The sequence below is a fragment of the Triticum aestivum genome, chromosome 3A (genome assembly GCF_018294505.1).
Source record: "Triticum aestivum cultivar Chinese Spring chromosome 3A, IWGSC CS RefSeq v2.1, whole genome shotgun sequence".
Taxonomy (NCBI): domain Eukaryota; kingdom Viridiplantae; phylum Streptophyta; class Magnoliopsida; order Poales; family Poaceae; genus Triticum; species Triticum aestivum.
Window position 1 is genome coordinate 43,236,593 of NC_057800.1, and position 15,552 is coordinate 43,252,144.

The window sequence follows — 15,552 nt, forward strand, 5'->3', positions numbered from 1 at the left end:
ATTCCTCATCAATCTTGGCGAGCTCCCCGTGGAGAAGGTGGCACCGCCGCTTGGGCGTCTTCGTGGTGGTGAGATACTGGTCAAGAGCTCAGGCCGCCAGCAGGTCGGGGTCGTTGCGGACTCAGCCTGGCGCCTCGTCCGACTTGGCAAACACAGAGTGGCGTGTCGCGTTGCGCTGCTCCTGCTCGCCGCCCTGTCCTCGATGGACACAATGGACCACAATTAAGAGTTGCCGCCACCGTGGTAGTGGAGGATGCGCCCGCCTGCCTTCGCGATCACGGGTGGCAGCTCCTCCTTGATGACATGGCCACGCCAATTGCGATGCGGCGGCGGCGATGACTCCTGCTTGACGCGGCGGAGAGACGATGTTGGCTCCTGCTTGACACAGTAGTGTAGCGGGCAGTGCAGCTCCTCCTTGATGACAAGCGGCAGCAAGGGCGTCACTGAACCACATTCAGGAGGGACCGCTCCGTTAGCAGCCCGATCTGATGCACTAACTCCTCGTCCGTCGCCGTGGCCTCTGAGAGGATGCATGGTTGATGATGGAGCAGCTGCTGCGATGACACCTCGTCGTCGCTAGAGGAGATGACGATCTCCTCCTTGCTAGAGCAGCCGACGGCCGTGGATCCCAAGGGCCCCAGCGATGATGGTCTCGCCAAGATCCGGAGCCGCCAGCGCCGCCTGTTGCCGCAAAGAACCAAGACTTGGGCATGGTGTGGATGCAGAGAGGAGGAGGGGGTCAGAGAAGAGGTTGAGTGCGGAGGTGTGGATGTGGACGTCGCTGGAGCATGGAATATATAGCCGCAGCCAGGCCATGAGAACAAACCGTTGGAAATATGCCCTGGAGACAATAATATTATATTATTATATTTCCATGTTCATGATTAAGAGTTTGTATTTCATGCTATAACTGATATGATCCTGGAATATGCGATACATCGCAAAATTCATATGCACGTGTGAAATGATAAACGACAAAGTAAGATTCCTAGTCTCACCTCTGAGACTTACTCAAGTGTTGTTGGTCATCATGTTCTCTAGATCTTAGGATATCGTTAAGTGTCACAATAGTCCTAAAACAATTATGAGAGTATGATGTTAGAAGAACGATCATATTGAATCGACCCCAACTTGTTTGTTATACTTTGAGATAATATCTTCTGAAATCAAATTGTTATAACACGGAGTGTTAACGTGTGTTTTAGTTCCTTAGACCACGAGAATATCGTAGTCACTTCTTACTGTACGGTGGACTTTGGGTTGCTTAAATGTCATCTGTAACACAGTGATCATAACGACAACTTACAGGTTCATCGAAAAGTTTGACAAGGGACTAGATAGCTCGAGAGTGGGATTTGCTCCTCCGACGATGGAGAGATATTTTTAGGACCCTTTCGGTGTGTCGACATCCATCATCGTTTGGCCAGACATAGATGACTGCGTCACGGGGATGCTGGAAAACGTCAACAAGAAAGAAAACGAAATCAGTAGCAAGGAGATCGGTATAGTGAGCTATGATGACTCAAGGATATTGATGCATCTCAAGTTTTGTAAAGTATCATGAAACAAAGGAAATATCAAATGATAACCAAATGTTCACTCGAATGTCATTCATGTAATCATAGAGATCGATATGGATGTCCACGGTTCCGCTATCGGTCTTTAAAGGAAGGGGTTTTATTCATGTCTATATTTTACCGAACCTACGAGGTCACAAGCTTAAGGTAATCAGAATCTGTTGGGTGTTAGTAGGACAAGAGTATCAATGATTTATTTGTGGAATTGTTTCATTAGTATTCGAAATAGTGCCGTGTGTGAGACGACATACACAGGCGCGACACAATGCCCCATAAAGTCTTAGCCCCATCTTAAATCGATCAAAGTTAATCAGTCCGTGTGCGGAAAATCCAGCCTTCGTGGATGAGCAACGGGCACTGTACGAGTCCATGCGCTGCACCCGCGCCATCCGCGGTGGTTGCACATCATGAGGCATAGGCGATGGAAGTGATCACGGACGGGAATGTTACGGATGTTGGCAGCTGCGCATCGTTTGCACCGCCCACGCTGTCCGCGTCGGGCCTGACGACCACCAGGTCAGCCCATCCACGTTTATCATGGACTTCACCTTGGCCGGCAACATCCACGACTAGGTGGTAGACTCCGACGAGGAATAGTAGGACATGGAAGACTGACGTGTCCATGTCCGATGAAGAGCAGTACGTGGAACACAACATGAACATGTCCATAGCCGGCGAGGATTTAGATTTGGTCAGGTTTAAATGAAAACTGTCCCGTTTGTATGAAATTTGTCTTTTTCGTTCAGCACTGTATGAAATACGGACGAATATTTACCGAAAAAGGGTCCCCTGCTTTGTATCCAAAGCAAAGAACACCAAATACATAGACAATGTTGGGGCGAGCAGCACAACAAGCCCAAAGGGAAAAGGAAGAGGAAACAAATGCCAACAACGGCAATGACCCCGAGTGGTTATACGTGGCAATGACGACGTTTTTTTACGTCGTTACCTTGTTGAAGGCATTGCTTGGATAGACTCACTGATTCTTCAGGGTGAAAACCTAGATGTTGGCCTTTTGGTTGGGTCCGGTGACGACGGCGCCCAAGTGTCGCTCCCTTCCTGAAGGCGTTGCTGTTGAAGAACCTCGTTGTCCATATGGTGTTAGGAGATGGTTGGTGCAGATATGGTCATAGTTGTAGTTTGCCGATCACAAGTCTGATCGCTTCGGGGTTTTTTCGTCGCCTTCACATAGCTTTGGTCTTGTATGACTTTGCTTGTTGTTGGTGTTGTGTGTGTGTGTGTATGTGTGTGAGTTGGTGTAGGTTGTGTGCATCCTAGCTATGCAGAGGCCGGGTGCGTGCTCATTGTGTTATGTATCTTCTTGATGCTCCATTTTGAGCGAATAAAATACACCCTTTATAAAAAAAACAACGGCAGCTCGACAAAGCGAGGTTGACCCACCACTGCAGCGCCCTCGGGAATTGACTCAAGATGGCAATGGGGCCCCGAAACCCGTGTCCCCGTGGGGTTTTACCCTATTAAGGGACGGTGATGGGCGTCTTTTTAACCCCACGGGGCTGCTGTTGGGTAAAGTATAAAACCCGACACGTTTCACGGGTTCAACCCCGTCTCAACAATACCCGAACCAGAAATCCGCCATCCCCGTCAAAATATACAATAAGCATATTCGAGGAGTACAATCTTGAGAGTGATGATGATCATGCACAGTCATCTTGCTCATTCTCTTCTTTGGAAGCTCCAGACCTTATGTCAATCTTCAGTGAACGTGTTACTCAGAAATGGCCAACATCTTTTAGGATGAAATCTGAGCTAGACCGTTACTTAGAAGATGAGCTAATTTCATTGTCCAAAAATAAATTCAGTGTGTTAGATTGGTGGAAAGTTGGTGGAACACACTATCGAAACTTTGAGGATGCTAGCATGTGATATTTTTGCAACTCCGGGTAGCATGATTGCCGGTAGCATGATTGCCTTAGAATCAGCATTCAACACAAGTGGTAGAGTTCTAGTTCTAAGAGGTAGGGCTCTAGTCCTTATGTTTGCTTGAATATGCCAATTTCCTCGTGGGTTTAGAAAATTCGATGGGTTTAGGGGACGGGCAAAAAGCGAGCCTCGCGGACGGTGAAGGGGGCGGGGACGGGCTTGCGATTTTCTCGTGGGGATGGGTTTCGTCCCCCTTGCCATCTTGAGAAACGACCCAGCACGATACAAGGCTCCGATCCGCCGCGAACCAAGCAGCACCTCCAAGAAGGAATGCGACACCGATGACGCTGCTACCAACGAGTCCTAGGGTTTCCCCCGACGCACGGAGGGGGATAGGGGATGGATACCACCGACACCCTTCAGGAAGGACTGGCGGCACCCTCAAGCGTCGCCGCATCGGAGCCAGAAGACCTGGCAAGTATTTCTCCCGTACTCCATACCACACCGCCCAACCGGACCGGAGCCAACCAGCCAACTCGCCGCCCACCAACATGTGCCATCGCGCTCGCGACGCCACCCACGCCGCCTCACTGAGATCATCACCACGAGGCCAAGAGGACTAGGAGAGAAGCGCCGGACGACGTGAGTAGCAGCACCGTAGCCGGGCGGAAGGGAACCACTTCCACCGCCGTCGTGCGGGAGGCCCGAGCCTCCGGCAACGTCGCAGTCGCCGTCCCAACGCGGCAGCAGGGCATACCATGCCACCCCTGGCCAGGCCAGGCCCGAATCGGGCCCGCAAAGCCCCGCCGGCCACGCTGCAGCAGGGCGGGAGCAGCGCCGCCAGCACCCCACCGACCAACGTCGCTCCCCCACCTCCTGGAAGTAGCGTAGACCTACCCCGCCGTCAGCCCGCCCAGACCCAGATGGGGCCGAAAGGGCCCAGATCTACGCCTAGCGGGCGCCGCCAAGCCACACCACTGCGCCACCCCGCCACCAACGGCACCACCTCCGTCCAGCCGATCTCCCGCGTCGCGCCAAGAAGCCCCGCCGCCGAGGAACACCCCCCGGAGTCGCTCCGTCCCGCGCCGAAGAGCACCCGAGAGGAGAAAGGCCGGGGGCCGCCGCCGCCAGCGTCGCCCCAGCCAGGCCCACCGGCGGGAAGGAAGGGGTGAGGGGAAGTTGTCAACTCCATACGGACGAATATCTCACACATGTGGTTGGATATCCGCGGACGCCTGCGGAGACGAATACTGCGTACGATTTGTGGCACCGCTCTTATCAACATCGTCCGGGCACCATCCATCGAGTCGAGGAAAGAAAATGGTCGTCGTCTCCAACCGTCCCGTCCCGTTCTTCTTTCCTCCTCTTCCTCTCCCGATCGGCCGAGCCCTCACTTCGTCACACACCAACCCGACCCACCACCGCGTGCCCTAGGGCTGACGCCTCCGCTCCCCACCCCCACGCGCCGCCATCGCCGTTCCTCATCGGCCGCGATTTCTGGGCATATTTTGCGGTACGATCTTCTTTCACCCAGTGATTAGCTGAACCCCCTCCCCTCCCATCTTTTTCGCGGATGATCGATTGCGTTGCGGTGAAATGATTTGCCTTCACAAATTCTCTCAAGTTTGGCTCGGCCACGCTCCACCTTTTTTATTTCCATTATTACTGCGTCGGTTGATTTTAACCAAAACTCTGCTTTGATGCGATAGAACTCTACTTTGACACCCCCGAAAAAGAATGGCGATTCGCTATCTTAATCTGTTCTTTCCGCTATAGGCCGGAGATATGAAGCGAGAAGGCGTTCGCACCAGAAGCCAGACCAAAAAACAAAAGGCTTCCACAAGTAGCCAAGGTGAGCCACTGGTTGTTTCAGTCTCCCTACTTGTTCATTCTTCTGCACATACGATTTCTACAGCTCTATTTAAGAACTGTGTTGTGATATGATGATGCTTGCCTAACTAGGTAATTCACTTCCATTATCACGCAAGTACGATTCGTACAGCTCAATTTCATAATTGTGTACTTGTGTTGTATGATATGATGCTTCTTAACTAGGAAAGTTGCTTCTGGACAATCCTTTCGAAGAGGAATTTGGCAGCTTAAGTGATTCTGGTCAAGGTGTGTGGACCGAACTCAGTAAAGAAGTCGTCTCGAACTTAGCGGGCACTGTTGTACCGATTGCTTCATTCGATGACGGTGATTATAAGCATTAGCTTTGCGTCTTTTTATCTATATACATTCCTTGATAGTTCATGACTAGGAATTTGGAAATACGATCTTGTGCAGGAAATAATACATTTTTTTTTGCATGCACGGGCATAATTACCGTGAACAATCCAAAAACTACAAGCTTTCTAACTTCATTAAGTTTGGTTAGATCAATCGATGATGACAGCAAGATCTTTCACGATATGAGGGTTGGTACTGCCAGTTTGTTTTTGTTTTACACTATTGCTTGCTTATTTAACACCATGGTAACCATTCTGCTAACCAGGGCGTGTACTTGTTGTCTTGCTTTATCATTTCAGATTGAAGTGCGCCTTCCAGATAACAAAATCGAACTTGGATGGTTGCAATTCTATGATTTGAAACACAATGTTGCTGTTATCAACATCATTCGCTATCATTCTCTTCAAGTTGCATGTCTAGATCATCAGCCGCAAATTGAATTTCAGAGTAAAGTAGTTGCTGTAGGGCGTTGCTTCAACTCAGGAAAATTAATGGCCACAGCTGGGATGTTGACTGACCATCCAAGAGGAGCTTACCGCGAGGAGCTTGCCATCTCCACATGTGAAATTACTATGGTGCACCGTTGATTCCTCACTTTCTGTACATAGCGGAAATAAATAAATGAAATTGTGTCATTATATGGGTGGTTTAATTTTGTCATTATATGCACTTGAACAATTTTTTGAGGGCACCAAAAATTAGTCCTGGTTTTCAATTATACAAACTTTGTTCAGCATCCCTAAATTTTTGTGCTTGGCTGAGTGTCACTTTATTCTTTTCATAGACTGGAGTTGGAGGGCCCCTTGTTGATTTTAATGGGGATTTCATTGGGATGAACTTTTATGCTGAGAAAGAGACTCCATTCCTACCAAGGAGCACAATTCGTGAACTCCTGTTGCAGTTCAGCAAAATAATTCCATGGTGGTATGTCCTCCATACTTACTTATGAACCAAAGATTCTCTGTCTGGTTTATATATCTCTTCCTCTTTTTTACCCTTGTTTACTCTCTCGTGCTTGATCTTATTAGTTTTTGTGCACATGGGTTACTCATTCTTAGGAAAAGTAATAATGGTGGAAAGCTTAACCAATATTGCACTTAATACAATAGCGGCTTCTTATGACGTCATACTGCAGCTAACAACAGGCATTATACAAATTTCTCATGTCGTTGAGCCGTTAATTTGTTTATTTACAAAGCATTATTTAAGGGTTATTTGCATTCTCAAAAAATGTGCAGGCATTTTGCATTGACTATGAAATCACATTGTTTAATTTACAACATGTGTTGTACAAGGCTAAGAGCAGTTAAAGCATGATCACAAATTGGTATGTAGTGAGGAGTCTAACATGCTCAATCACTATAATACTGAGCGAATGAGAACTATTAGCAGAGAAATGCCTGGCCTGATTTGCCAATAAACTTCGCTGAGCACATTCTATTCTGGATAATGATTAACAACAAACAACTAGTCTCAAAGGACAGTCACAGTGCTAGAAGCTCCCACACCAGGTGGGGTCTGGGGAAGGATTATACGAGGCAAGCCTTACCCCTGCACAGTGCAGTGTAGAGAGGTCGTGTCGAACCAGGACCTCACAAGTGGGGGAGTACTCACTATTGCACCAGGCTGTCCTTCGGCAAACAACTAGTCTAACTGAAACAATTCCTGGATGACCGTAGGCCATCTGTTCCACTTGTTGTGAATCTATTGTTCAACCTGGAATTTCAAGGAAGCTGACCACACATCATCATCAGTAGAGATACAAAATGAATGAAAAGTACCTACAACAATTCCGTATATCAGTAGCCGAGGTTGGATGGTAACATATTTGAAACTGAAACATGAGTTTACTACCAATCATGTTGAATGTCAAACCATTTTTGAAATGCGTTAGCTTGTGCCAGTCATGAGCAGTTTTGATGTTTTTGTAGCTTCTAGAGTATACTTGCATCTGGTAGCTGGCCTGCATTTGAGAACATCCCCCTTGATAACAAATTGGTTGTTCGTGACATCTGTCGCTGGATAAATTGTAGCGTGACCTTGACACATATCCATACCACATGTCTTGTCAGCATGTCTCGCAGTTGCCCTGTACTCAATTGGGACTCTGGTGTCCATGTTAAAGCTATTGTACTTGTTTAAATGATAAGGTAGTCAAAGTTCCTGGTAGGTATGGTATAATATTTTCTCCATTTTATCGTTTCTTCGTCGAAATATTTAGGCTTTAGGATTTTTCCCATTGTGTTGTTATTTAGTGCAATCTGACTCCAATCCCTAATTTGCCCCCTTTTGACATTTGAGTGCATGTAGTTGTTTGATATTCATGCATAGATATCATCCATGTTTTACTTGTGCGGATTTCTCTATTACTCCGATGAGTTTTTATCGCATTCTGCTGCAGGGCTACAAGTAAAAAAAGACCTGATAGTACAATAAGGAAATTTCCCAGACCTCACAAGTCTGATTCACAAGGTGAGAAAAGAACTTCACTCCTTCAGATTGCTAAATTGTGCACAGTCATCACTTCGTCAGGCAATTCATCACTGCCATGCTATATGAGAACAGTCTTGCTAAGCCTCAATCGACTGAGACATAATGAAGTCTCAGTCACTACTATATTCGTGAGATCTTACATTGAGATTTGTGCAATATTTTCTTTTTAGTTTTTTTCCTTTTCTCTTTTGCATGCTGTGTCACTTTTTTTGAACCGATGACTGAGACTTGGTTAAATCTTAGTCGAGTGAAACCTAGCCACACCCATATGAGAATATACTCCCCTTCATACCGCTTTTCGGTTTTCTAAACTCAGCTTATTTCCCTTCCCTAATCTTCTCCATTTTAGACAGCTCAAAGGGAGGAGAGAAAACTAAGGATCGGAAACCTTCCATATGTACTCTCTGTGATCCAGAATGTCATCCAGGTTGGGTCACTTTCAGTGTTAATTATTGATCATTGGTCAGTCATTAATTGTTTCACCCCTATGGTACCAGGACTCGTGGATAGATTATCAAAGTGGGCATTCTTATGTACTCGGTGGCCGAGATATCTTGATTCTGGTGAGTCATTGCTTTCAGTTTTCCTGATCATCATTATACATGGGGTCATCAGTCACTTTACTATGTTGCAAAATTCAGCTGATGCTACAAAAAAGGAGCTGAGGTCCAGTGGTTATCCATTCCCGGTTTGGGATGATAGTGAGTTCATTTGTGTCTTTTTTATATTTATTACTCATTCTGTTGAACACCTGACATCAGGCTGGTGTCTCGAACACCCCTCACCTACTGAACCTTTATTGCTGTGGTCAGCGGGCATGCGGTTGCTTAATAATTTTGAAGAGGAATTTAGTGAAGATATCTGGAGCGAACTTGAAAGAAGCGTTAATTCAAATATGTCTCAAAGTGTTGTCACATTGGCTTCATTCATTGGTAATTTTATTTTATTCACTATAAGCTCGTTTACTTTTGGTATTCTCTTCCCAATTTCATCACTAAATTATGTGAATCATTACTCTTGTAGGAAGAAAAAGGTGTTTTGCTTGCACAGGCGTATTCATAGACTGCAATGGGTCCACCACAAGGGTTCTAACCTCTGCAAGTTTGGTCAGGACTTCTGACGATGAAAACACTGTTGCTGATAACTTGAAGGTTGTTACTCCACTAATAGTTGTTTAATTACCCCTTTTATTTATTCATTATAACACTGGTTTAGTCCTACCGTATCATTTATTGCAGATTGTAGTGTGCCTTCCAGATAATCGACGTACCACAGGGACATTGCAACATTACAGTCTACATTATAACATTGCTATCGTCCACATCATGGGTTTCTGCTGTTCTCGGACAGCACAAATCGAGGATCAGATGCAAATGAAACCTCAGATGAAGGTAGTAGCTGTAGGGCGTGGCTACAAATCGGGTAAATTCATGGCCACAAGTGGGATACTGATCGACAAACCAAGTAAGCTTAATTGCAAAGAGCTTAAGACCTCCACTTGTAAAATCACCAAGGTACACTGTGTTTTCCGTATGGTGGAAATAAGTAGTTGCATTAGAATGAGTAATTAAATCCATCACCACATCTGTATGGCTTACAAATACCGTCTTTTCCTCTTTGTTACTTATATGTGTTTGTGCTAGGCTGGGATTGGAGGGCCTCTTATTGATAATTTTATTGGCATGAACTTCTATGGCTTGGAAGAAACTCCATACGTACCAGCGAATATAATTTCAGAAGTCTTGAAGAATTTCGATGCACAAGGGTATGCTTCCTGTATTTATGTAATTTTGTGTACAATATGCAAATGTCTTTCATGTGCATAATATTCAAGCTTGAAAGTTTACTTTCCTCGATAGGACATCTGTTACCATTTTGATCTTCTATAACTGATCACATTAACTAGAACCTGGAATAGAACTCTTGTGCATCAGATAAATAACGTACGGTAAGACCATCCTGTGGTTGTGCCTGACTGTTGAGCATGTCAAATCGTAGATATGCAATATATGAAAGTATTGTATCGTATGTCTCGTAGCATCACCCTAACCTGGAATTATAATGGCAAAATCTGGGTCAATTTTGGTTGTTGTTTTGAGGTTACTTTTTATTTTGAACTCATGCCAGTTTTCAAGTCTAATCTTCTTTTGCGGTTGAACCATTTTGCCTCTTGATGTTCGGACATATGTAGCAGTAAACTGATGTTGCAATGGTTTTGATCTTCTCTCTCGCGCGTGTGTGTTTGTTTATAGCTATTTAAAATGTTCTTGTAAGTTAAAACTATTTTCGGTCTGTTTGTAGGTCTGTTGCTGTCAACGATGATCATAGCCCAAACAGGTATTGTTTATTTATTATTATGCATTCAATAAGACCTTTTGCTAGATATATACTCCAAACAAGGAGTATTATTTAGCAGCTTATTCATTTTACTCTTAACAGATGGCCTGTGCCTAAGCCATTTTGGTGCTATCCGACATGGCATGAGCTTGAGGAAGAAGTAGATCTGGAGAAAGAACTTAAATACCAGCGGGAACTCTACTAATGTGATGAACTGTATATCGACGAATGCGTGCCTATCTTGCCCTCAAGCTGTTGACCCTGTAGCAAGTATGAAGTGTTCTGTAACTTAATTTGAACCCTGAAATACTAGTGTACGCACGCCTCTCTTTATGTGATGGACTTGTAGAGTGGTCCCCGTAGAAAACTGAAGAGAGAGAAGGAGAGTGCATGTGCCCAATTTTCTTTTATGTACTCCCATTTGGAGCTTTCTTCACCTCACCAGCTACCAAATGACATCACCTGCTTTGGATGAAAATTTTGTGTGCTATAGCCTGAGCTGATGTGGCACTTAAGACCACCAGTAGGTGCTGCCCCCATTGTACATCCCCTAAGAACTCCTTTATAGTTTTGACCCGAACAACGATTGTTCATATACGTAGATGATGTGATTGTCTTCCTAATAGCCAAACACAATGGTGTTGCTGCTGCTAGGCTTCTTCTGGAGATTTTTGTTGTTCTTCGGGTTTGAAGTGCAACCAACGTAAAAATGCTCTATTTCCCCAATCTTTTGTGAGGAGGACCTGATTGGTGAATTCGGAAGTTTGCTGAACTGTCAAACTGGCAAAGAGAATTTTCAGTGTGGCCGTGTGTATCTTTTGATGCATAGGCCCGGGGTTTCAACTGTCTTTTTCCAAAAGGAGAGAGAGAGAGAATTTTCAATGCTTATTGATAAATTAAGAGAGAGATTTGGGCCATGGTGTACTGGTTTTTTGTACGAAAGTGGTCGTTTAATCCTAGTCCAAGTCGCGTTGTCGGCCGTTTTGACTTTTCACTTAATGTCACTTGACCCCTCCCTCCATGGGTGTTTAGATTGACAAGATGCCTAGTGAGTTGGAAACAAATTTGCTGGCCAAAAGAAAGTGGCGGACTATGCATTTTAGGGGACCTCTTATCTCCCGCGGAACACACGTGAAACACGCACCCCTGCTACCCCCCCCCCCCCCCCCCCCGCACCCTTTTCTGTTTTTTTCCTTCTTTAAAATAATTCAGGATTCCAAATAAGTTCAAGTTTGAGAAATCATAAAATGATAGTGAATTCCAAAAAAATGTTTCATGATTTTGAAGAATGTTCGGAATTCATAAATGTTCATGGATTAAAAAAAGTTCATGATTTTGGAAATGTTCACATTTTCAAAAATATTTATTTGATTTTTTAGCACGTGTGAAAATATATATTCAAAAACATGTATTTAAAAAATATTATTCATTTATTTTAAAAGTATTAAACATATAAAAAACTTTCATATGTATACCAAAAATGTACAACGCATTTGAAAAAAAAGATATCAAAGCGTATATTTGGAAAAAAATAATCATATTTTTAAAAAATGGTAAACGTGTACCAAAAGTTGTTCCTAATGTTTTCAATGTATGTAGAAAAATGTAGACAAGGATTGAAAAAAATTTAAACAAAGGAAATAGAAAAATAAATAGACGAGGAAAATCGGTGAAAATTAAAGAAAGAAACAAAAAACAGAGGTAAAAAATAAAAATTAATAAAAACCAAAGAAAACCAATGCAAACTGTCAAAAACCGATATGGAAACCACAGGAAAACTAGGGCGGCAGCTACAGTACTGGGCCGGCCCGTGGCGCCGCGCAAGAGGCGAGCCAGAGCTACATCTTGCAATTAGCTAGAGTATTTAACATTTCTCAAAAAAAAAAGTAGAGTATTTAACAAAAAACTACCACAATTCGTGAAATTGTGCATATAAACTACCACTTTACAAATTTGTGCCGAAAATTATCATTTTCTCACTAATCCTTGACTAAAAACTACCAAGTCTAAAAAGAGCCCAATTTAACTCTTTTAAACGCGTTTCTGACTAGTTGAGCCCACACATAAGTGGGCTAAAAAGCAATCGGGTCCCTAGAATTTTTTCAAAAGAGCAATCCAGTCCTGGTTGTGCCTGTGGCCGGCCCCCGGCCGTGGCCGTGGCAGCGGCCAAGCCGTGGCTGTGGCCAGCCATGGCCCCCCGTGGGTGCGCGGCAGCCGTGAGCGGTGGCCGACTCCGAGCTATGGCTGGTTGCCGTGGGCCTTGCCGCACGCCGGCCGACCTCGCCCACTCGCACCCTGCCATGTTCGGCCGCGCCCGACCTCCTCTTCCACGCCCTGGGGCCTGCTCTGCGCGCGCACGCACCATGACCGTCGCCGCGCGCTCCCGGTAGCGCGCGCGCCCATGTCCTCCCACACCTGCGCCGCGCGCGCCCTCCCTCTCGCCCTGGCTGCGCCCAGCTCCCGCTCCGCCGCTCCCTGGCCAGCTCCTCGCCGCGGCCACGACCGGCTACAACCACGGCTTCTGGCTTGTCAACCCCTACGTCTTTGACTTCAGCGCGTCGTCAAGGAGGCCAGCATTGGCGGCTACGAAACAGAGGCCAGCGTCAAGGAGCTGCAGCGCCCGACGCAGGAAGATTACAGGAGAAGCTCAATCAGAGCCAAGAGGAAGCGGGACGAGGCACATGGAAGCAAGGACAAACCCGGCAACCCACTAAGAAGAAGAAAAGCAAGACATACAAGAGCCCCAAGAAGCAGAAGAGGCGCCATGTGGAATCTAGAGGCAGCGACCCTCGGCGTGGCAAGGACCGGTGGTCGGCCGAGCGGTACGCGGCGGCGGAGAGGAGCCCGCTCGAGATCATGCGCTCCAGCGGCACCACCCTCGGCGCCCCGGTGATGCGGCAGGCGCTGCAGGAGCAAGCCCGCAAGCGCATTGGCGACACCGGCCTCCGGGGGCCGGCCACAACCACGGCTTGGCCGCTGCCACGGCCGGGGGCCGGCCACAGCCACAGCCAGGACTGGATTGCTTTTTTGAAAAAATTCTAGGGACTCGATTGCTTTTTTAGCCCGCTTATGTGTGGGCCCAACTTGTCCGAAACGCGTTTAAAAGAGCCAAATTGTGCTCTTTTCAGACTTGGTAGTTTTTAGTTAAGGATTAATGAGAAAATGGTAGTTTTCGGCACAAATTTGTAAAGTGATAGTTTGTAGGCACGGTTCCACGAATTGTGATAGTTTTTTGTTAAATACTCCAATAAGGTATGAGCGAGTCTTTTCTTTTTCGTGCCAAACAATGGGTACGTAAACAGAATCAGTGAAGCATCCAATTCTGTAGTTCTGACATATATGTTTCAGAGAAATGGGAGCCACCAATACCGGAGACTTGAAAAATGAACTGTGATGCATGATGCATCCTTTATAGCCAGTACGGGAGAGACTAATATTGGAGCCGTCACCAGATACAACAGGGGATATGTTGTCCTGGCGACGGGCCAACGGATGTCTGCATGCAATTCAACTGAAGAGGCCGAGCTAGCGGTTATCCTTTGCAGTCTCTCTGAATTAAAAAGGCTGCACAACAGTCCAATCTGCATGGAGACTGACTGTGCATCCGTGGTTTCGCTGCTGAACAGTAAGGCAAAAAATCAATCAGCTCTCTTTCCCATGATTGTTGATGTGAAAACCTTGCTAAGCAGCTTCAGTAAGGTATCAATCAGCTCGGTCAAGCGGAACAGAACAAGCTAGCACATGAATTGGCGGCTTATACCAGAAGAAATGGTAATGTGTCCTGTGGGGCACTTAAGCTTATCCTTCATGAGGATTGTAACTTCCCTTCAGGGGCACTTTAATTAAAAGGGAAAATTTTGTTTTTGCCACTCTAGATTTTGTCAATTTTTCTTATGCCACTCTAGATTTTGACATTTCACTTTTGTCACTCTTAGATTTTGACAATTATCACAATTGCCATTTTATGGCAAAAGCAAAATAATTTTATTTCATTTTTGTCACTCTTAGTTTTTGACAATTATCACAATTGCCACTCTGAAAATTTTGCTTTTGCCACGGGAATGGCAATTGTGATAATTGTCAAAAAGTAAGAGTGGCAAAAGTGAAATGTCAAAATCTAGAGTGGCATAAGGAAAATTGGCAAAATCTAGAGTGGCAAAAACAAAATTTTCCCGGCAAAGCCTGGTTCTAAAAAACCAAATATAGTTCGAACATAAGTATTGTTCAAAGTGCATAATTGATGAAATTAAAGGCTTTGCCTGGTTCTAAAAAACCAAATATAGTTCGAACATAAGTATTGTTCAAAGTGCATAATTGATAAAATTAAAGGCTTTGCCTGGTTCTAAAAAACCAAATATAGTTCGAACATAAGTATTGGTCAAAGTGCATAATTGATAAAATTAAAGATAAGTTTACTAATTTGCAATGTGCGTCCACATATACTCGACAAGATCATTCAGAAGTTGCATATGCATCTGTTGATCTCACAGTTGTTGATACATCTCCAGAAAGTTGGTAATAGTCTGCCCCTTTTGTTCCGGGGGAGGACCTGAACACGGGGCTTCTCAAAATCATGCATGCGCGCACTGCACCTTCACCCTCATCGTCAACAATCATGTTGAAGAGAATTACACAACATGTCATGAGCTGCCAAAGTGTTTCTGGTTCCCACATCATCGCAGCTCCACGAATAATACATCGACGAGCTTGGAGCACTCCAAATGCTCTCTCCACGTGACGAGTAACTATAAACAAAAGGTGAGACATGACGAGCAAGATTTTTTTTTGACAGTGCAAGGCACGAGCTCTGCAAATATTAAGATGAAAAATGAAGAAATATAGAGTGATCCAGAAGGGATCTATGCCATAGACCACAAAGCCTGGTAAAAAGGAAAACTGAGAAACAAAAAGGCCAACAGAACACACGCATGCGTGGGCGCGCGGGCATACACACAAGAGCTTGGGGATAAGGACCTAATGTGTACACGAACCCAAAAACAAGGAATGTCATCTGAGACAGACACAAGAGCGT

At 45.3% G+C, this 15,552-nt stretch overlaps 1 protein-coding gene across 1 annotated transcript; it reads left to right on the top strand.

Moving 5' to 3' along the window:
• The first annotated feature begins 4,716 nt into the window (after positions 1-4,716).
• On the top strand, positions 4,717-11,010 carry LOC123060113 (uncharacterized). The gene is made up of 16 exons (XM_044482680.1): positions 4,717-4,974; positions 5,238-5,313; positions 5,517-5,657; positions 5,748-5,878; positions 5,990-6,265; positions 6,475-6,614; positions 8,092-8,162; positions 8,533-8,610; positions 8,681-8,746; positions 8,825-8,884; positions 8,996-9,115; positions 9,207-9,334; positions 9,422-9,697; positions 9,827-9,948; positions 10,485-10,520; positions 10,623-11,010. The coding sequence occupies exons 2-16, from the start codon at positions 5,247-5,249 to the stop codon at positions 10,723-10,725; spliced, it is 1,815 nt and encodes a 604-aa protein (XP_044338615.1). The 5' UTR covers positions 4,717-4,974; positions 5,238-5,246; the 3' UTR covers positions 10,726-11,010.
• Positions 11,011-15,552: the final 4,542 nt, after the last annotated feature.